The sequence below is a fragment of the Marmota marmota genome, unplaced genomic scaffold, assembly GCF_001458135.2.
Source record: "Marmota marmota marmota unplaced genomic scaffold, marMar, whole genome shotgun sequence".
Taxonomy (NCBI): Eukaryota; Metazoa; Chordata; class Mammalia; order Rodentia; family Sciuridae; genus Marmota; species Marmota marmota.
In genome coordinates, this window is record NW_026000153.1 from 10,897,002 (window position 1) to 10,920,821 (window position 23,820).

The 23,820-nt window shown below is 39.7% G+C and overlaps 1 protein-coding gene and 1 non-coding gene across 2 annotated transcripts in view; both read left to right on the forward strand.

Moving 5' to 3' along the window:
- Npsr1 (neuropeptide S receptor 1) overlaps nucleotides 1-23,820 on the forward strand; it is a 179,203-nt gene that overhangs the window by 142,128 nt on the left and 13,255 nt on the right. The window contains exons 5-7 of the mRNA XM_015490366.2: nucleotides 7,170-7,263; nucleotides 9,623-9,824; nucleotides 22,146-22,222. Of these exons, the coding sequence (XP_015345852.1) occupies nucleotides 7,170-7,263; nucleotides 9,623-9,824; nucleotides 22,146-22,222 (373 nt within the window). The remainder of the gene's footprint in view (nucleotides 1-7,169; nucleotides 7,264-9,622; nucleotides 9,825-22,145; nucleotides 22,223-23,820) is intronic.
- LOC125611572 lies at nucleotides 19,199-19,301 on the forward strand. The gene has a single exon (XR_007341782.1). It is a non-coding gene; the product is annotated as a U6 spliceosomal RNA (small nuclear RNA).

Below are 23,820 nucleotides of genomic sequence, written 5' to 3' on the forward strand. Positions count from 1 at the left end.
GCTAAACAATTCAATGAGACCCTGTCTCTAAATTAAAAAAATACAAAAAAAAAAGGGCTAGGGATGTGGCTCAGTGGTTAAATGCCCCTGATTTCAATCCCTGGGACCAAAAACAACAATAAAATAGTTTCATTCATGGTAACCAAAACCTGTAAGAAATCAAGATATCCTTCAAAATCTGAATGTATGATGAATATAAAAACTCATGTTAGACAAAACAGAAATGGTTAAAGGTAAAATGATTAGACTGTGAGAGCTCTAACCTAATCAGTAGGTTAATCCATTTGATGGATTCATAATTTAAGGGAACTGTTCATTTTGCAAAGCACATATTTTTTATAAAAGTCTTTAATCCAAAATATACAATGGACTCTATATACAACAAGAAAACAAACCACCCACTATGAAAATGGGCAAGAGATCTGATCAGACACCTCACTAAAGAAGGTGGCAGATAGGTGTGGTGCCCAGCTAACAGGTCAGGCCTAGCTATAGAAAGGAGGCCACTAGGGGCCTGCCATTGGGGATTACATCTTGTTCCTCTGGCTTCTTCTTCTCTCTGCTTCTTGGTTGCCATGCCCTCTTGCCATGATATTCTACTTTACCTCCACCCAGAACAATGGAGTTGGCTGACCATGGATGGACACTTTGAAACGGTGATCACAAAATAAACGTCTCCTACTCTTAGTGATTCTTGTCAGGTATTGTGGTTACAGTGATGAAAAGGTCACTAACATAGAAATTGATACCAAGTAGTGGGGCAGCTCCTTTAATTAAACTAACCATGTGGTCCAGAAGCCCTAGGGCCTGGGAGGAGTTAGAGAAGTCTGAATATGCAGGATAGAAAACCTTAGAATATTGTAAGCAAAGCCTAATGGGCAATTCTGGGGAGAGCTCAGAAAACCAGAATGCTGATAGGAATGCAAACAGTAAATACTGTGCTCATGGGGTTTCAGAGGGTAACAAAAACTCCACTGGGAAATTGGATTAGAGACCCTTCATGTTACATTATGGTAAAGAAGTTGTCTCTATTTTGTCCATGTTCTGTGACTTTCTGTGACGCTGAATTTAAGGGAAGGGAGAAGGAATGGGAATAGGAAAGACTGTAGAATGAGTCAGACGTGACTTTCCTATGTATATATATGAATACACAACCAGTGAAACTCCACATCATGTACAACCACAGAGTGGGATCCTAATTAGAGTAAGTTATGTTCCGTTTATGTATGTCATAAAATACTCTACTGTCATATATATCTCTAAAAAGAACAAATAAAAGTGATGTGTTGGCAGAGGAAATTTCTAGGCAGCACAGCATTTAATTGATGGCAGGGGTGTTGCTGGAAGCTTTTATCCAGTTTTACTGTGAGAACCAGGAGCAAAGAGCAGAGAGGGAAGTTTTGGAAAAAATGTACAGTTTGGCTGAAGAAGAAGCACATGTCATGTTAGGGTCCAGGGAGTTGCTAGAGTTTACTGTCACTAAAGAGAAAGTAAATACTTTGCACAGAGAAAATAGAAAAGATGCCATGGGGACATTTCAGGAATCATCATTGCAGGTCAAGGGTATAGAAGTGAAAACTCATTTAAGAAACATTGGAAGGGGGCTAGGGTGAGAAACTGGGTTCAATTCTCAGCACCACGTATAAATAAATAAAATAAAGGTCCATCAACAACTAATAAAAATAGTAAAAAAAAAAAAAAGTAAAAAAGAAACATTGGAAGTATACTGCTTGCACAGAGGAAAGGAATAAAATACTTCTCCAGTGTTTGTTTCACCATGCTCAGTCACCCAGGCACTCAGAGGACACTGTAGCCATGGTTCAAGGAGGCCCAACTACTGTTCAAGCTGGCAGCAGACCTTGGCCTCATCTATGTGGTGATGATTCTGCAGGAGTGGAGGATGCTGGGGTTAAGTGGTCATGGAGGCTTCCACCAAGATCTCAAAGGAAAACCTGAGATGCCATCCCCTGAGAAGTTGATATGAAGCTATGAGAAGGAAGCTTAGACTTCAGTGGATCCCCTTGGGATTAAAAGAAGCTCGTAAGGTAAAAAGGAAATCTGCTGGTTGTGAGCAGAGCTAGCCTAAGAGAGAGGCCATGTGGGCTAAAACAAACACAAACAAATGCATGGGCTTCACAAGCCTTTTGAGATCACATCTTACTGCCACATGTCCCAGATGCCAGAGGCAGAGCTACAGAAAATACCTGGCTGGGCTTCAGTCTAGTTTTTGTTGCATCCTTTTCTCTATACCCCTTTCTCTCCCTTTTAGAATGGAAATGTTCACTCTGTACCATTATATATTGGATGTATATAATTTATTTTAATTTTTACAGAGTCTCAGAGCCATGAGTTTGCCTTAAGTATCTAGGAGACTTTGAACTATTGGAGATGAGCTAAATGCATTTTGTTTGGTGATATGGATATGAGCTTTTGGGGATCAGGAGTAGAATGTCATGGTTTGGATATGAGATGCCCCCCCCAAAGGTTCATTTTTGACAATGCAGAATGCTTATAGATAAAATGATTATATTACAAGAGCTGTAACTTAATCAGTGAATTAATTCATTTGAATGGACTCATGGTGATAACTGCAGGCAGGTGAGGCATGGCTGGAGAAAGTAGATCACAGGGGCATGTCTTGGGAATTAGATATCTGGTCCCTGGCTTCTTATTCTCTCTCTGCTTCTTGGCCACCACAACTAAGCAGTTCCTTTATCATGCCCCATCACCATGATCTTCTGCTTCACCTCAGACCAGAGCAATGGAACCAGACAACCATGGACTGAAGCCTTCAAAACCATGAGCCAAAATAAACTTTTCTTCCTCTAAGCTATTATTATTGGGTATTTTGTTCACAGAAATGAACTCTCAAGCCATGAAAACATATAGAGGAATATTAAATGCACATTGCTAAGAGTCCAGTCTTAAAAGCTTATGTACTGTGTACTTCCAATTATGCCACTTCTTAAAAAAGGGAAAACTACAGGACAGTTTAAAAAATCAGTGGTTATCAGAGATTTGGAGGAGGGAGGGATGAATAGATAAAGCACAGGGAAATTTTGCATCAGTGAAACTCTTTGGTAAAATACTGTAATGGTAAACACATGGCATTATAAACTGTCAAACTGCAATGAATTGCACAACACAAAGAGTAAACCTTAATAAAAACCATGGAGTTTAATTAATAATAATATATCAATATTGATTCATCAGTTTAAACAAATGGACCATACTAATGCAAGACATGAATAATAGGGGAAAGTGTGTAGGTAGGAGAAGGGTGAAATAGGAATTCTCTCTACTATCTGCAGTGTTTTTGTAAATATAAAATTTTTCTAAAAACTATTTTTTTAAATCAGTGCAGAAATCCTCCTTTATATGAATCCAATCTGGCATTTTTCTCAGTAAAATTTCTCTGTTTCTAGCATTTAAATCTCACTTCTCTGTGCAAGATTTTCTTTAGTTTCATATTTCCTAGGTCATTTCTGTCAGAATTAAGGGGTGGGGTAGTGAGAATTCAGACATATGTCCTCAAACTGCCATCTGTTCTCCGAATGGTATCCCATATGTTGTTGATATGTAGAGTTTTCATTGTTGACATTTATGAATTGACTATAATTGTACTTTGATTTCCTTCTTGACTTGAGTTAATTATGAGGATGTTTAAATTTCCAAGTGGTATTCAAAAAAAAAAAAACATGTTACTAATTGCAGCTCCATTGCTTGTTTTTCGAAATATATGAATTGCTTAAGTTCTACTTTTTGGAAACTATTGAGCAATTTTCTTTCTTGGTCGTTTGGGATATAACCAATTGTTGAAATGTTGTCTAGATTTTTACAATAATGTGTATATTTCTTATATTACAAAATTTGGTTTTTCTTGCTTGTATTTTTTCTTCTGTAGAAATAGTAATGTTTTATTATACACATTTAGTGTTATGTTACTTATACATATAAGTTTATGAATGTTCTATTACCATTATATGTCATGTTTTGTCAGTATAAATAATCCCTATATCACATGTAATATCATTTGCTTTGAATCTAATTTGTATTATATCAATATTATAATGAATGCCTTCTTTTAGTTTTTAATTTCTTTATATACTTGTGACCATTCCTTTGTTTTTAAACTCAGATAGTATTTGATTTTAGTGGTTTCTCTTCCAAACAGTATATGGTTGGATCTTAGGGAATATTTTCTTTTAAAATAGTCAGTTTTAGAATGAAGCTTAAGTCATTCGTATGAATTGTGCAAACCAGTGTTTATCATTATTTTACTCTCTTCATTTTAACCTTCCTTTGTTAAGCTTTTCCTGTTCCTTATTTGTTTTTATTTGGTTATTAATTATAGTTGGCTGAAAAAATACCCCCTCCTAGATTATCTACATTCAAATACTTGAAACCTATGCATGACAAAAGAGATTTGCATGAGTGATTAAATTAGAAATCTTGAAATGGGAAGGTTATCCTGAATTAGTCCAGGGATTCATAAGCAGGAGGCAGAGGGAGATTTGACACATAGATGAGAAGGTACTGTAATCACAGAGACAGACATTGATTGATGTGTCCACAAGCAAAGGAATGCTGGCAGTTAGCTAAAGCTGAAACAGGCAAGGGATGGATTTTCCCTCAGAGTTTCTGCAAGGCCTAGAGCCCTTCATAGACCTTTATTTGGGTCCAGTAGAACTGATTTGGACTTCCAGTCTTCAGAACTGTAGAGAGAATAAATTCGTGTTTTTTTTTAAGTCACCAGACTTATGGAATCTGTTAGAGCAGTTATAGGATACATACATTAATTTTCTCTACTTTTATTTCACTCTGTCATAGCTATATTTAATTTTTAGATTTACTATATCTCCATCAGAATACAGGCAAAAGAGATAGATAAAATATCTAAATGGAAATTTAACATGATTTCTTTCCTGTTACTCTCTTCCCTCATTCCACTCCCAGATTTTTCCCTGAAATTTTTCATAACTACATTTATAATTATTTTGTAAACATTTTATATTTTCCTAACATCTTTACTTACCATAGTTGTTACTATTCTATCCCCTTTCCTCTTCTGGAGTTTTTAATTTTGAAATAATTCTCAATCAACTCAAATATTTCCTCAAGGAGAATTTAAGGAAGAGCATGTGGTACGTGGTATTAAATTTCCTCCCTTCTATGTATGTTAAAAAAAAAAAAACCTGTACTGTGCCTTGGCACAGAAGTTATATTTACAAAATTCTTGGATCATAATTTTTCTTTCAAAACTCTGAACATGTTGTTATACTGTTCTCTGGCATTTATTTTTGTGGAGAAGAAGCGTGATAATTCGAAATGCATTTTTTTAGATAACATTTAATTTTTTTACCCTCCCTAGATGTTTGAAGATGTTTCATCTCTGAAGTTGAATATCATTTTGATAGTGTCTCAAAGTTGATCTCTTTTTGCTAACATTTTCTGTTGCTCTGCTCTGTGCCCTGGCCCTGTGCCCTGTGCCCTAGCCCCGACTTTGGTGATCCTTCCTATTGCTCCAGGTCCTGACTCAAGGCAGCTACAGATGTTCAAGATTCTTATGACCTTCTCCATGACCTTCCGTCCCATTTGTTGCCTTTCTACAATGCCACCTCCTCCGCTGTGTGTGGTCAGCCTCAATAACTCTGAATTCATGCATTGAACATAGAAGCCTCATTTTTCTCGAAGGACACAAATGTCTGATTTTTCCCTTCAACTAAGCCATCCATTTTCTCTATCTCTATTTGTCTCCTTTACACAAGAGTAAAATTCCTGTTTATGTCTCTCAGGGGAGCCTTCAATCTGAACATTCCTCACTTTCCTCTCCCTGTGGCACTTTCCACAAATTAAGTGCTGAGGTGCATTTGTGGTAGTATTACCAAGATGAGGGGGGGAAAGTATACAGATAGTCCCCAACTTCTCATGATTTAATTTATAATTTTTAAACTTTATAGTGGTGCAAAGAATACCTATAAAACCATTCTGTTCTTTCCTTTCAGCAGAGTACTTAATAAATTAAGTGAGGAATTCAACTCTTTATTGTAAAATAAACTTCATGTTTGATTATCTTGCCCAAATGCAGGCTAATAATGATAAGTCTTCTGAGCTCATTGAAGGCAAGCTAGGCTGAGCTAGGTTAAATATATTAAATGCATGACCAACTTAATGTCTTTTTGACTTACAATGGGTTTATTGGGGTGTAACCCCATTGTAAGTTAAGGAGCAACTACAGTTGGTTGTTACTTGTCTGAGCTGGAGAAAGAACAAAAAGGTACAAATTCAGCACATAGGTAAATATCAAGAAGAAAGACACTCATCTTTAGAACTTCAGTCTTCAGTCTTCTTTACCCTTCTACCCCTTCTAGATTTGATCCTAAGTTTACAAAGCAGAGATAAGCTGGGCTCTTGGTAGAAATGAAGTTTCAAGTTACCTGACAATTTTCCACCATGATCATCCTTTCAGAGATATTTCATTTAATTACATTTTAAATATGTCACTTGCAGAAGATATTAATTTCTTATATCCCAATTTCTTCTTCTGCAGAGTATGCAAATAAAACTGCACAAGATAATTAAAGGGTGTGGGTAAGGTTAATAAAAGAGGCAGTGTGGAGGAGGGAGAGGAGACTCAGAAACTGACCCTAGTGAACAGCTCTGCTAGAGAAGTGGACGAAGCAGGGGAGCTCTCTGATGGTGTCCGTGCTGCTGATGATAAATGATTCAGAACAGCACATGGACCTACTGAAACCGGAACCCTTCTATCATTTCTCAACTATTCACACTGATAAAAGGCAAATGAACCTTTGTTTCTAATTATTCTGGAATGTCAATTGTGGCAGAGAAAATTAATTTAGCTTTAAAAGTCAATTACAAATAAATGTACCATGCAAATGTCAAGAGGGACTGATCCTGTAATATGGAATTTCCAAGAAGCCAGTTGAATGAGTGAGTGGGAGCTAAAAGCATTCTCACCCATCACCAGTAGCAATGCAAATTCCAGCATCAAGAACTGCAACCTGCTCCTCAGCAGGGAATGTCAGCATGCGCCCCACATAACCCAACCCTCATCCAAGATTTCTAAATAGCATAAAAGATGATTCTTTCCATTACATGTGCTCCTCACCTGTATGACGTCACATAACTCCTCTCACTTGTATTTTTAGGTTGTACTGCTCTATGCCTCTACCTACGTCCTGGTGTCCCTCAGCATAGACAGATACCATGCCATCGTCTACCCCATGAAGTTTCTGCAAGGAGGTAAGCAAGCCTTCTTTCATGAGGCATCTTCCTTGAATGAGGGTGGGATTATTTTCATTGATATTTTATTCTTAACAATAGTGCTCTTATTTCCCTCCTTCTTTTCCTTGTCCTCTCTTTGTTCTCCTTCTTTGTATTTCCTTCCCCACTTCATAGGTCTTGTTGTTCAAAAGGGTATAGAAGAAAAAGCTGAGGTACCTGGGAAAATGCTTACTGTTCCCAGGGATGGCTAAGGACCCACCTTTGACATTGACTCTGTGTTCCACCAAGGTCCTTTAGAGCCCTATTGACAAGCATATCTGCAAAGAAATGAACACTCCCACTTCAACTTGCTCACTTTCTAGAAACTAGCACTTCATAGTTCTTACCCCAAAACTATAGGAAAAAAAATGAAAAAGATATTTTTTATTGATTATTATACTGAAAACAAAGGAAATCCTCCTTGACCCAGAAATAGTGAAGATCCTTGATAGAAAGAAGCAGATGGGTCAGCCCACAGTACCCCAGATGATGCTTGCAGTAGTATGTCAGTACTCTTAGAACAGACTCTGTAAGTGCCCAGAGCAGGAGAGGACCCAGGAAACAGAAAGAGTGATTTCTTCAGCACAATACGGAGGGTTAAGTTCATTTCCCTTCCAGCTGCCCTCCTTCACTCCACACAGGCAGCAGAAATGGAGTCTCTGCTTTCAAATAAGCAAGCTCAGTAAGAATGCTGAGTTCAATGAGACAGATTGGGGCTGTGGGAAGCCTTGGAGAGATGGTGGGGACCTCACCATAGGACCAACTGACCACAACTCCAACCACAAGCAGAGGCCACCCTCTTCCATGCCCAGTGTTAAGCCACCTTCCCACAAGCTGACTGTGAAAACTGAAAAAATGAACAACGTAACTGAAAATCTCGGCGACAAAGATGAGGAGCAATCAAATATTATTAAGGAAAAGTGACAGAAGCCAAACTGTGGAAAATAGATCATACATTTAAAATATCATTCCACAGAATTTACTCCTAAGGAAAACAAAGTTAATAGAGCAAGCAGAACTTTAGAATAAAGTGTAATGAATGTCGTTGGAGAGTTGCAAGAAGGTGAGGAAATGTGGTAATTTTCATTTACTATTGACAAGGATATAAACTGACACAGATACTTTGAATAGTAAATGTATTTTTTACTGCTTTTTATTAAAGTGGTAGCTTCCTTAGTCAGCAACTCCAGAGAAGTTGACAATTGTAAAGCTCTTTAGGAAAAATAAATATAAAAATAATTAGAAAAATATCAATAATAGTGAAAAGATTTATGCAGTGCCAGATATTAAAACACAAATCAAACTTTGATCATTAGAACAATAAGATACTGGAATTATAATAGTATATATAAAGCATATGAACTTTCAGATTAGCTTGGAAAGAATGAGTCAGTGTATAGAGTTGTAATAGCTCTCTACATACTTAAAAAAAATTAAATTACCACATGTCACAGTTAATTACAAATAAGGTTCCTGTTAGATTGAAAAAAGAAACCTTTTAAACATAAAAAATATCAAAAGAATATATATGAATAAATCTTAGCCAGGGAAATTTGCTTCTAGGAATCATACTAAATGCAGAAATAATAAGGAAAACAAGGAGAGTTTTTTACTATATCAAAATTATTGAACAATTTATACAAATAATAAACTTCATAAATTAAAAGCAAAAGGATGAATTGAAAATATTTGAACATATGAGGCAAAGAACTAATATCCTTTTTATAAAGAACTTTGACAAAATCAGTCATGATAATCCCATCAACTCAGGACGCTGAAGCGGAAGGATTGCCAGTCTGAGGCCAACCTAGGCAACTTAGTGTGATCTTGTCTCAAAATAAAAATAAATAAATAAAGAGGGCTGGGGATGTTGTTCAATGGTAAAGCCACCCTTATATAAATCCCCAGTACTTTGGCAAAGAAATAAGAACATACAAATTTAAAAACAAAATGTGCAAAAGATATAAACAGATAAAGAAGCAAACACAAATAAATAGAAGATATATATAAAAATGCTCATTTTTAACTAATAACTAAAGAATTTCAAGATTAAACACTTAGATAGAAAATTCTACCAACCAGATAACAATATTTAGAGTAAGAATCCTCTCAGTATTGGGGGAACACAGGGAATGGGAACTTACACTTTTAGTAGGAGATATACGTTATAGGCAACAGGTGCTAGCATCCCATTTTACACATGAGGAAACTGAGGCTGCAAGCGGTTCTGAGAGGTCCAAGTGGCCCTCTCACAGAAGTCCTTTTCTACAATAGACTCCAAGTGTGTTCCTGAAGATATTCCCAGGTACTCAGGCATCTCTCCTTTTCCTCTGAGCAGAAAAGCAAGCTAAGGTCCTCATCGGGGTTGCCTGGAGCCTCTCCTTCCTGTTCTCCATTCCCACCCTGATCATATTCGGGAAAAGGACACTCTCCAATGGTGAAGTGCAGTGCTGGGCCCTGTGGCCTGATGACTCCTACTGGACCCCATACATGACCATTGTGGCCTTCCTAGTGTACTTTATTCCTCTGACAATCATCAGGTGAGTTGCCAGCAGGCCAGATCCACAAGGGGGCTTTTCTACTTTTCCAGGGACTGCTTTGCTCCCCTTCTGATCACTCATTGTTCTTGATGTCCTTGAGGAACTGTCCAGGTCCTAAGATTTAAGATATAGCTACCACGAGCTAAGCCAACTCCTCCCAAGGAGAGTCAGGAGGAGAGAACTAACATTTACTGAGAATGTGCTAAAGGGTAGGTATTGTGCTACATGGCTAACAATTACCCCATTTCCACAGTACAATCCTGTGAAAAAAGCACCAAAGTCTTCATTTTATGAATGATAAAAAGCCAAATCAAAGAGGTTAAGTAGCTTATCCAACATCACACAGGATTGAAATCCAGGTTTAATTGAACAACCTATCATACCACCTTTCAAATACATAATATGAAACTAGCTTCATGCATCTTATAAATGGAAAGATAGGTATACTCAAAACAAAATAGTTGGTGCACGCTAATATATGAGAGTATGTGGACATTGACTGGGGTCAGGTAATGGCAACAGACATTTCTTGGAAGCCATCATTAAAGGAGGGAAGGAGAAGGAAAAGTAGGGAGGAAGCAAGCGCCCTGGGGACCAGAGATCAGAGGAGTAAGGGCACTGAGCAGACAGGCAGGCAGTTCCATTGAGAAAGAATTTGATAATGGCTGGGGTAGGTTCCTTGTGAACGGCCTGGGCAACTGAGCCCTAAGATGTCCACTTGGTCCTGCAGCCAATGGTGGGTCACAGATTGTCTTTCAGGACAGATGACCACAGCACCCTGTTCAAGGCAGGATCTCACTGGGTGAAACAGTAGTCCTCCATGTGTGGATAGGGTGAGGGACCGCAGGGAAACCCATGTTAGCTGTGTATGCGGGCCACTTTTGGGGTGCCCCCACACCTGCCAAGATGTGTCACATAACGTGTCCTGGACAATGGAAGATCAGCCTTTGATTTTTGGTAGTACAAATACTGTGATAAAACTCCTTGTAATTAAAATTATACAGGAGTCTGACTATGTCTGCAGAACTCATTCTATTGGAGTTTCTAGATCAAAGATGATGCTCATTTTGACCTCTGATGTATATTCACAAACGATCCTCAGGAAAAGTCTGCTCCAGCCAAAAGCATTGGTTTCCCTTCTTCAGCCCAGTGCAAAAGAGACCCATTTTCTTTTTATTAAATCTTTCCCAAACTGCAAGGGTAAGAAAATATCTCATTGTTTTAATATTTTTTTTTAATTATTAAGCTGCTTGAATATTGTTCAAGTGTTTCTTGATATTGTAGGAATCACCTTTTTGTGCTCTCTGTTGCTTAACTTGAGTCTCATGAAATACTAAATCTGGGAGAAACATTATCCATAACACATCCCACCCCTCAATTTTTGGTAAGAGTAGATGTAGGGCAAAAAGAGGCAAAATAACTTGCTCCCTATAAGAGGTGGAGCTGGGCAGGAACAGAGTGACTCCAAAAAAATCAGATTTTAACATCACTGAGCTTGGATGTTGTCCAGTCTTGCTGCTGGATTGACAAATTAACATCCACATTTAATTTCAATTTGCTGCCCTCCTTTCTGTCGAGCTGAAGGTGGGAGGATGCTTGAAGGGAAAATGAAGCTTATTTAGACAACCAATGAAAGCTAAGTCTTAGCAACAATGTTAGAAGGGGCTGGGGGAAGAGGAGAGAGCAAGAAAGCATTTGGAAAGAGCAACTCATGTGATCAAAGGCAACTGAGGCATTGATTTTCACGGCAGCACTGCCCTGGCTTCACTTCTGATTGATTTCCACTCTGCTGAGGGCACAGCCCAGACTCAGCTAGGTGGATGCAGCAGCACATAAGGTGACTCTCACAGCCCACAAGGACAAGTATCTAGCCACATCTCACATCTTTCACCATCTGAGAGTTCTTCCTATATTAATTCAGGCATTTTTTTTTCCAGTTAACTCAAGGACTTCTTAAACTTGCCTTTAGCCTAACTTGTCCTTTTTCCTTAAGTGTCCTTGAAAAGGCAAAATATAATTTGTTTGCTGATTAAGGGAAATGATTTCAAAAGCGAGTTTCACCCAGCTCTCATCAAATAAGGCCTCCTTCAGGCCTGCTCCTGGCTCCTCACTTCCAGACAGAACAGTGAACTCTAGTCGTGACCTCCCTTGTCCTTGAGTTTCTGCAGAAGCAATTCCTGTCTCACAAGAAGCCCGATGATCATCCTCTAGCTCTACTTTTCCCTGGGAAAAAGAACATGGTGGCTCCTCTCTCTGGGGGACAGCACATACTCCACCTCTTGAACCAGGGCTAGGCCCAGGTGGAGTTTTGTGAAGAATTTGTTTTCTACCTAGTTCTTGATATTCTTATAGCAGCCAAGCCAGGGAACCTACCTGAGGTCCCACACCCACCCCAACCCCTCCCTGCTGGCTGGATTCAGTCACCTTCCCTCATAAGAAATAAAGAATGTAAAAAGATAAGATGAACTTAGTGCAGTTCGGCCAACACTGAGTAGAAACAGCTAGACTGTCTCTTTGCAGTTCCTACAGACGTGGTTAAGATATATAGAAAGAAAAGGCAGGGAATATATATAGGTAGATTTAGCTAAGCAGAGAACACATCACAATTTCTTTTTCAATCTTTGATGGCACTGCCTGAGCTTTGGGCAAATCTTCTCAACTTCCACTGACATAAAGAAAATAACAAACAGGAAGCTGCAGAAAAGTATTTTAGCTCTTTCAATTTCAAAGGGGCTCTGTTACAGTATAGTCTATGTCTCAGGCCTAAGATTCAACTCATCTCTCCTCTTCCTTCTCTCTCTCTCCTTTCCTCCACCACCCCTGCTTTTTCCTTTCCCATACTATCTTGAGTCTCTTTCTTGTGCCTCTTTTAAGCAAGGTTAAATAAACTCCTAATGCCAAGCTTAAGTAAGCAGAAGGACCAGTACAAAGTTCTAACTTTGTAAACCCTACCTCCCTGTTCTCAGACGTGCTGTATATGCTGTATATGTCCTTACAAAATCAATAGGCCAAAAACCTTTGTCATTTTATTTGGCATTTCTTTCATCACAAAAGATGAAAGAAATTTTTTTTCATCTTTGTTTATTGCCATTTTTTAAAACGAAGTACATATTCAAATTCTTTTACTCATTTTTTGTTGGAATGCTTTCATTTGCTATATTCTTAATCTTTAAGATAGTCTTTATGCATTAACCTTTTTTCTGTTTTTAATGTTGTGAATAGCTTGTCATTTGCCCCTTCATATTGGATATGGTTTTATTTTGTTTCCTTAATTGACATAATTAAGAAAAGGAGAGAAAGTAAAAATAACTGAGTTCCTGGCTTTTCTGCCATGAATAGCACATGGTTTTACTTACTGAAGCTTTACATTCATTTAATATTGGCTAGCACAAGATGACTTATCCTTTTCAAAGACTCCCTTGGCTACTCCAGGATAAGCTTTCGATGCCCACTGCTTGCCCCTGCTACAACCATAATCAACCATTTGCTGTTTGATGAAGAAACATTCCTCTCACCCGTGTGTCTCATTTTCATTAACAACTCCATGGTGGATCTGTTCCTGGCAACTTTAGGCCAACGAGCATATCATGTCTTCATTTCCCTAAACTCAACCTCTCTTTGCTCATATTATTTTTAAAACTTGATAGTAGTGCAATCCCCTGCTTGTGCGGCCACAGCTTGTGAATACAAGGACTGCTGCCTCCTAATTTCTGGATTCCAACCTGGCACACCGTGGGCACTTGGTGCCCTTGGCCAACATTGGACTGAGTGAACAATGCAGACTGCATGATAAAGTGCACCAGTCACCCAACAGATTTGTCATGTCTCTCTCTGTGTCTGTCTCTGCCCATCGCACTGCCCCCACCACCCCACACACACCTAATTCAGAAATTTCTGATTACATAGTACCTAGGTCAGTTTGGGGTATATGGTAGCTCCTCCATAAGTACATGTGAAAGGAAGTGAGGAAAGACGGCAGGGAGGAAGAAAAGAGGAAAAGGGAGGCATTGTACTGTCTGTGACAAATTCTGTCAAGAGCTGTGCATGAATAAAGATGTTGCTGGTCCATCGTCAACTTAATCAGGCTCCCAGGATTTGAAGTCATAGTGACTGACAGCAAAGGCAATACCTAGATTTTCTGCTCAAAACAACTCCAATGGTTTTAAAATTCATTTGACATAACTGTCTAATTGTTGCAGGGGAGGTTATTAGCCCTGCGGTAATTGCTTTACACTAGCTTGTGCTTATTTTCTTCCTATTTAATTAATTTCTTATCCTCCTATTATTCTTATCTCTGTGAGATAAAGGTATAGGCAGAGAAGATCCATGGCCAAAAATTACAAAGGAATAAGTGGAAAAATGAACATTAGTCATGGAGCACTGATTTGTAATATGTGAGAAAAATCTATTTATTTTGCTTGGAGAATAGCACTTAGTCTGTAGGAAAGTCCCCAGGCTGGTTGGTCCCCTGTGGAGTACAAGGCCCTGGTGAGTAAAAGGTCCCCAGTGGCCTGGGCAGATCTGTCCATGGCCTTGAGGTCCAGGATCAAGGAGAATAACAGGGGACTGAGCCAACATATCCTATCAGGAAAGAAAGTGACATCCTATATATTTTGTTACCCAAGAGGTGGCAAAATGTTAGTATATCTTTAGAGAAAAAAAAATTCTCACTAGTTTGCCACATTTTGGTGAATGTGGTTGAATTTCCAACATCTATTCCATTTCCACTCCTGGTTATTCATGGCAAACCTTTCCCTGAATTTGTGAATGGTTCAGGAATAATCTTATGAACCAATTCTGGCCAATAAGGCATAAGAGAAACTCTTCTGAAAATGTTTTGATTTCTCCATCCTCAAGATAGAAGTCCAGGAAAGGAGCTCCATTGCTGTGCCATGCTAGTCTGTAGCTGGAACTGCTGTAGCTTGACAAGAAGTTACACTGAAAAGAGAAGAGGGAGAGATATGAAAGGAATGCAAGGTTTTAAAGTTTAGCTAGCCATGGCTTTGAAGTTGCAATTAGGAGAGATAATAGATAGTCTAACTGCCGATATCAATTTGGATTGGGAGTTAAGTATGCTCATTGATACCCAACTGTTCACACCTGCTGGTACCAGACATCAGTGAATTCATCTGATCTACTGCAGACTTTAAAGTGACTTCTTCTCCTGTTACCTTGAAGAGATCTCAGTTAACTCCATGGTACCAAAATGAGTTATTTGGGGCATCCCTTTCTCTGTCCTGGAAGCCCATCTGACCTGGGGCTAAAGAAATACATATATCAGGACTTTAGATTTTTCTTAGTTCCTTAAAGTAGCAAGTTGTCTCTACATCTTTCTACCCAATGATTAATTCTGCCTTCATACTGCCCCAACCCCAACTGCATACAGACATGTTTGTGAGCCATAGACCCTTCATGCTTCTTTCAATTTATTAATTATTTCTGGAAATTCCTGTATATCACCCACTCTTTGTCAAACATTGAGCTAGGTAAGGGGGATACAGCAGTGGTAAGACATACATGGCTTCAAGAATCTTCCCTAATCACAGAAAGGCAGCCAGCTAGGTAGTGGGGAAGGGGGGAGTTACATCTTATGGTAATGTGCATTAGAGTCTGGTAAAGTGGAGAGCCCTAAGGGACCCACAGCAGGAGGTGCTAATCTGGTCCAGAGATTAGTTAAAAGGTCTAGGAATAAGTAACTAAAGCCATATGTAGCATATAAGTCTCAAATATACTCTGCAAAGGACCCTGTGTCCCCTCTTTGCTGTGATACAGTCTCACATGCTGGCTAACAGCCTATGAAGTCAGAGGGCCCAGGATATGGTCTACCCTATCTTCTAGTTGTGTACACTCAGCCAAGTCATTAAATCTTTCAAAGCTACAGACTTCCCATCTACAGTAATATTGATAGCATTGTCCATATGGACAATGGGGAGATTAAATGTTACAACCTCCACAAAGAATTTGGCCTAATTATTGGTTGACTGTTAAGGGTGAGCAAATCACCATTATTGTCACAGTTACCATCATGTTAGAGCTTGGCTGGCCAATAGACCTCAATGGGAATCATTTTTCTGACACTTCTGTTATGGTTTGGATCTGAAATGTGCCCCAAAGTCTCATGTGTTCAGAAGTGGGGCTTCTATAAAATGATTATATCATGAAGGCTATGACCTCATCATTGGATTAATCTATTGATGACTGCATGGACTACTAGGAAGGGAGACCTAGTTGGAGGAAGCAGGTTGCTGTGGAAGTGTCTTGGAAGGGTATATCTTATATCTGGCCCCTTGTGCAACCGTCTCTCCCCTTCCAGATGCCATGAGCTGAGCAGCTTTCCTTAGCCCCACCCTCCCCCCATGATGTTCTGACTCACCTTGGGTCCACAGCAATGAAGCCAGGCAACATGGAATGAATCCTCTAAAAGTATGAACTAAAATAAATCCTCCTTCCTCAAAGATGTTCATGTCAGGTATTTTGTTTACAGCAACAAAAAGCCAACTAACATAACTACCCATTTGTGAGACTCCGGTTTTATCATCCATAAAGGGGAGACAGTGGCCTTCTTCCCATCATTCATATATAACATCCCCAAATAAAAACAGAAACATAATTAATATGTGTTAAGCATTTACCATATGGAGCCCAGCACCGTGTTAATAGATGGAGTTAATGAGACAAGGATGTCAAGTGCTTTATAGAGGAGCAGGCACACTGCAGGGCTCAACACTCACTACTCACCCCCTGACCAAGTCCCGCAGAGCACTGGGGCAAGAGGTGAGGCACATGACTCTTGCTCCCATTTCAGGATTCCTGAGCCAAACGATATACATTTCTTCTGGGGCATATTTTCTCCATCTTAGCATCAGGTCACTCTATTCTGGTCACTTCATAAAGGATGGAATCAAATCCAAGGACAAGTCAATAGCAGTCCCATAATTGTTACTTTCTTTCACCGGTCGAGTGGAATAGCTCCCTGTCCATTCCTTACTCCTTTTTAATCTGTGCTCCATACCATATCCAAAGCCACTATTTTGTGTGGACAGTTGCTCAGCATAGAAGAGTATGAAATAAAAAGTAGAAATTTTCCTCACTCCCTCCTTTCCTACTTAGATGTATCACTGAGAGACATTGCCTTTGTAGACAATTCTAGGACTATTTAATTCCTCTACAAATATATATATATATATATATATATATATATATATATATATTTTTTTTTTTCCCTTATTTTATACACAAATGAAAACAAATCATACATAATGAAAATGCCTGAACTGTGGAAAAGAATAAGTTGATCAATCATTTCACTTTCCTCCTAAAAGTCCTTCGGTAGGTTTCTATTGTCTCAGAATCATCAAAATTTTAACTTCCCAGGGTGCAGTGGCACATACCTGTAATCCCAGCAGCTTAGGAGGCTGAGGCAGGAGGATCACAAGTTCAAAGCCAGCCTCACCAACTTAGCAAGGCCTTAAGCAACTTAGCAAGACCCTCTCTCAAAGTATAAAAAGGCATGGGGGTGTTGCTCAGTGGTTAAGCATCCCTGGGTTCAGTCCCAGGTACCAAAAGAAAAAACCTTTGACCCAATGCACAAGGTCATGAATGATCTGTTTCTTGCTTCACTTTCTTTCCGCATCTCAGACCACATAATCTGCTTTCTCTCCAACTTCTAGCCACATTGGTCTTCAAGTGCACCACACTCTCTCCTGCCTCATAACCTTTGGGTATGCAGCTTGCTGTACCTGAGATCACCCTCTTCTGCATTTGGAAAACATTTTTACCTTTCAGGTCTTAGCTAAAAGTTTACCCTCTCTGGGAAGGTTTCCTCAACCCCCAGAATAACTCAGGGCCCCTGTTATACCATTGCAGCACTAGCATTTTATCTTTATAGAATTTTATTCCTTGAAATCACATAGTACTTGTGACATTATTTTATTATTGTCTAGCTCCCCAAATAAAATGTGGGCATCCAGGGGACCAACACCTTGTCTGTTTTACCAACCATAGTTTCCATGGTGTTTCAACTAGTGCCTGGGACAAACAGGTGTTCAAAATGAATATTGTGAAATTAATATTTATGAAGGAGAGAGAGACATTAAGGCACCTGCTTGTAGAAGAGTTAAAAGGGCATTTTTGTCAAGTGTTGGGCCAGCTATTCCAAAACACAAGGGCAGAACAGAGGGGCATGTGGCTTCTAACAAGATCTCAAGAGCACAACTGGACATAATTGTCAGGCCCCAAATATGAGGGTCAGGAAAGCTGGTTGGCAGAGTGGGAGCCTTAGGTCCTCTCTGACTCTGAAGGTCTATGGCTCAAGACTGCAAGAGGTATCCAACAAGTCCAAACCCTGGGCCAAGTCCTTGTAATCTCAGTGGAGCAATGCCTGTTGTGTCCTGTGGGAGAACAAACTATTTTTTCTGTTTCCTGAATGCTTACCATACATGACCCAGAAGACAAACTCAGAAACTATCCTCAGGCATCCTCCTTAGAGCCCTTGAGTCTCACTCTGGTAACCTGGGATCTCGCCTTGTCTCACTTACCATGGGTTGCCTCTGTGAATGACATGAAGGAAAATAGTTCTGTGTTTAGATTATCTCCTCTAAAATGAGGAACTAAACCAGCCAGTTCAGGAAAGAGACACTTTCCTCAATCTGAGAAGTCCTTCAGTTTTCAGATTTCGAAGATGTTTCCAGAAAAGCTAAGCCTATTGAGAAAGCAAAGATAGACCAAAGACAAGGAATAAGTTGTAACAAAGATGCTTTTTCTTAGCTGTGTTCTAAGAATGGTCTACTTCCATAACTGCTGATCTCTAATACCTGACTGCCATAGACAAGACTCCATGCAGCCAATGTTCTCCTACCATGGAGGCCCCAAGGAAGGGCAAGCCGATAATCATGGGAAGGCAGCTCAGGAAGTTTTCATATAAGAGTAATTTGTAAAGGATGTGTTTGAAAAGGAAGAAAATATGTTCCAGGTAGAGGATAAAGTGGGCACAGAGATAAGGGAAGAACGGGAACTCACATTCATCCAGACTACTGCATCTAAAGCATGAAGTCGGGGTACATCTGTTGGCCTACTTGCATTGATTGACCAACCTGGGAAAAGATATATCAAAAGACAGTGAGTGGAGGTGTAGGAGGTGATGATGGTGAGGGTGAGGAAGGCCCAGGTAGGCTGTGGAAAGATTGGATGCCCTATTAAAGAGACTGGATAGCATCTCTTGGGAAAGTGGAACCACGGGGGTTAGGGAGAGGGTTGAGCCAAAGAATGGTCTTCTATCCTACACCTCCAGCTCTGATGGTGGCATGGGCATTAGAGGTGACAACATAGTGTGGATGATTGAAGATATGGCAATAATGAGGCAAGCAGTTATCAGGGCACTTCTTGGATAACACATATACTGAAATTGGAATTAAGCAGAGATTAGCCTGGCTCCTGTGCAAAGACGAAACATAAATTCACAAAACATTTCATTTTTGTGTGTATGTGTTTTATGGAGACAGTTTCAGCTGGGGAAGGTGATACTTTCTGGAGATGGGTAGTAATGATGGTTGCACAATAGTGTAAATGCTCCTAGGGCTGTAGAACTGCACCATTAAAAATGACTAAAATAATAAATTTTATGTATATTTTACCACAATAAGAGAGGTTATCAAAATGAAAAAAGATAGATTGCAAATATTTGTCCTAATGCTGAAGAGGAGAGGTGGAGAGAAAGGTGTATTTGATTAAGTCATTTTTAAGGGACAATCCACAGAATTTGTGATTAGGGCTAGGCATGATGGCATACATCTGTAATCCCAGCAGCTCAGGAGGCTGAGGCAGGAAGATCATGAGTTCAAAGACAGACTCAGCAAAAGTGAAGCACTGAGCAACTCAGTGAGACCCTGTCTCTAAATAAAATTCAAAATATGGTTGGGGATATGGCTCAGTGGTTAAGTGCCCCTGAGTTCAATTCCTGGAACCCCACCCCACCCCCCCCCAAAAAAAAACTTAGTGATTAGTTAAATGAAGGAATAGTGCTATGAAAGAAGAAGACAAAAATTATGCAGGTGTCTCTGTGGTGCATGTCTGCTACATTGTAAGAAAATAGCTTGGTTTGAGCAGTAACTGAAAGGGATACCCTAGCAACCAGGTGTTTGCCTGGCTAACAGTGAGGCTGGCCCTACCTTTCCACTTATCTGATTGGTCCTAAGTAGAAAAAGAAAAATCCCTAACTCATAGGACCTTCCTGAACTTTTTTATTATGCATATGGGTTGATGGTCAATAAATGTTTGAATTACTGATCAATTAAATACTAGGGTTCTAATTGCCAGACACCATTAACATTTCATGGTAGTTGTAACCTTACCTTGAGTTTCATTTACCTTGGAAACAAGTTTCTCTGATCTAAGAAACACTCAGCTTCGGGTAAAGAATAGACTCACAAGTTTTTCCCCATTTTTTCTGTAATGTAGGCATATAAATTCCAGAAAAGTCCCTAGGAAGGAATATGAAAAGGAGTAGGAAGCTCCAAAAAGACCCCGAGCTTTCCTGGAGCACCCAGAGGAGCTTGCTGAGCAAGTGGGAGAGGCAGTAAGGGCTGGTGTGCTCCAACTATCATTGCACAGTCATTAATTAAGCTATAGTCTAAAGATCATTAAAAGCAATTAGTGCTTTGTCAGTTACTACAAACTGGAGCTCTGATTTCTTTACTTTCTTTCTTTCTTTTTCTTTTTCTTTTTTTGAACTAGTGATTCACAAGAGGAAAGATGATGCAGTTTTAAAATAAAGCAGTGCTTTCTCTCAAAGTTTTTAGTTGAGGTGCTTAAATAAACTTGAAATGTCAAATAACATTTAAAAAGAGTCTAAGGTTTTATATTTAACAAAGGAGACTTAGAATGCAAACTTTGATGATGTGTGTTAATCATTAATATTCTGTTAGACCCAGTTGATATCATTCAAGAATGTGAATGATATAATGTGAAAAACAGGCAAAAAAAAAACCCTAAAAATGGAGAAATTACATTTTCAAGACTCTGCTGTTATAGAGTAGTTACTATAGTTATAGTAGTTGTTATATTCAAGTTACTAAATGGTGCTTGGCACTTTAAGTACTATCATATTTGACACTCAAAAAACTCAGAGGGTGTGTGTGTGTGAAGGACAGCAGAATAAAATAGACATTATTATTGCTATGGTTATATATGTGACTGCATGACCAATGTAATTCTGCAACCTGTACACTCAGAAAAATGAGAAATTATATCCCATCTGATTCAAATGTATGATATGTCAAAAAAATAAGTGTACATTTTAAATTAAGGAATTATGTGACCACATCCAAGAACTGTATGTAAACTGTAATATCATCCTTTGACAAATTTAATGTTAAAAAAGTTATAGAAAAATGTTCTTATACTCAAAAAAAAAAAACACCTCAGAGGGTGTGTGTGTGTGTGTGTGTGTGTGTGTGTATTCTTTATATTATATATGTGTATACACAAACACTATATATACATATATATATATATATATGTTCCTCAGATGTTTGTATTATTAACCCCATTTTACAAACTTTCAACTGAAGTTTAGTGTATTATCTACTACTATGGGAACAAATCATCACAAACCTACTGACTTTAAAATAATGCCGTTGTTATCTATAGTTTTTGTGGGTGAAGGGTCTGGGCAAGGCTTAACAGGGTCCCTGCTTAGGCAAGGCTGTCATCGGGTGCTTAACTAGGACTCGGGGGTCATCAGAGGGTCAGCAGGAGAAGGCTCTTTTCCAAGTTCCCTCTGGCTTTTAGCAGAATGAATTTCACTGGGGCAGCAGGATTCTCAGTAGCTTGCTTCTTTAAAGCCAGCAAAGGAGACAGGCACTAGCAAGGCAGGTGCTTCACCCTATGTAATCACGTGCAGCACACTGGGTTGATCAGAAGCAAGTTGCAGGTCCTGTCCAAATGCAAGGAAGAGGGTCTCGCAAAGGCATCAGTAGCAGAGGCAAGTGCACAGAGGCCACCTAAATTGTTCACAGTCAAGGTCATACAGCCAGTACATGATAGGGGAGACCCAGTTCTTTCTGACAGCAAAGCTGGTGTTTGGAGTCTCATCACAGCTGTCCCTCAAAGCACCTGGATTGTTTGACTTCCCCAGGTCCTGACCTCCTCACTTAAAATACAAGCAGCTCCATTCCACTGACCTTTTATGGTTCTCCCTGTTTCAGCAAGTGTGAAAAGCAGGTTGCTTGAGAGCTCATCATCAGGAAAGTGGTAATAGTCACCCTGTTTGTCCTAACAGGAGGGACCCACTAGGTATTTTAATATTCCCTCTGGTCCTTTCAGCATCATCTATGGCATTGTGATCCGAACTATTTGGATTAAAAGCAAAACCCAGGAGATGGTGATTTCTAACTGCTCGGGTAAGTCTCCATATCGCCCAGTTTGTGACTAATTTTGCCCCTGAAAAGGTTTTCCTCTAGCAAACATGAGCTGGGGTTTCCTGGATATACAAACATGAGCTGGGGTTTCCTGAATGGTTTTATACAAGCCTGCACAATTATATCAGGACCTATCTCACAGATCAAACCCACCAAACGCTGTCTCTGGGAGGCACTGTCTTCCCCACTCGGCCCCCTGAAAACCGGGAGAAGCAGTCTTTGGGCCAAGATTGAGAGTCTCTCTAATCTCAGGTTAGGCAGGGAGCACCCTGGAGGATGCAGGAACGAGAGACACCATGCATTTAGCAAACATGAGGCTGGGCCTTTCTGTTGGATTTAGAGATGAGTAAATCTGCCATCTGTCCAAGAATGATCCTGGGCTCCAAGCCAGCTAAGGATTGGTCCACATGTTTTCCTCGCTGCCCCAACACACCAACTTAAAACTAGTCTGCACCTGAGATGGCCCGCTAGGACCCTTCCCAAATTTGTTTCAGTGAACCTGGATATGCAACACCTCCTAAGAAATAGCTCTGAGACCTAGAGGCTGGCTCTGCTTCCCAAGCAAGTTTCCTGGGCCTGACTCAGGTACCACCTTGGAGAAAACACAGCAAACTAACAGGCCAGAAAGAGTAAAAAGGGCTGCTGATTTTATGTTTGTTATAATGTGATAGTTGCTAAGTCATGCAACTTCTCTGGTCTTCAAGATATTAAAATGAGGGGCTCAACTTGGCCCCCTATAAGTTCTCTTCTTTTCAGACATGGAGTTAACCCACCTGCATTGGACCAAGATGGAGCTTATTGCATTCCCCTAGAAGCTCCTTATTCTCATGTGATGTGGGCCAACCAAGAGGATTCACAAGGGTCACTGGACACTGGTGATCTGTATCTCTTTCCCTAGGAGAATGAGTAGAGATGTAAGTCTTCATGTTCTTCTCTGAAGTTCAGTTAGTTCTGCAGTGCTCTGCATCCAGGAGTGGTACAAAGAAATGGGAATGACAAATGAGGCCATAGAAAAGTTCCTGACTACAGGCAGCTGGCAGTCTAGGACCTTGTGTCCCAGCAACACAGACACACAGGTCAGAGGGACAGGGAGAGCCACTTCACTCTTAGCCACTTCACTAGGTGAAGTGCATTATCTCCTTTACTCCCTACAAACCACTGGAGGTGGTCTTATTGATTGTCTTTTCCAGATAAAAGATTTAAAGGTTAAGCTTGTTTCTATGGGTAGCATGTGACATGACCAGGAATGTACATGATTGACCAGAGAGCTCATGCTTTCTTGCCTAAATCAGGCTAGGATGCCTCCCAGGAGGAAGAACATTATAGAAATAGAAATGGTAAATGGCTAAAAGAAAAAAAAAGAAAACTGCTTTTGATTAAACATCCAAGCTCAAGGTCTTTGGCATGGCCTTTCCTCTGTGGTACTCTTCTGTTGCCTTCAGAGCACCACCCTGTCTCATTTTCGGAAGTTTTTATTTGGATATATTTAAAATCTCATGACTGGTATGTTTAGGGCCAACTTTGCTGAAACAGCTAGGTCCTCCTGTACTTTTAGATAATTAAATTCATTTAAGCCCCTG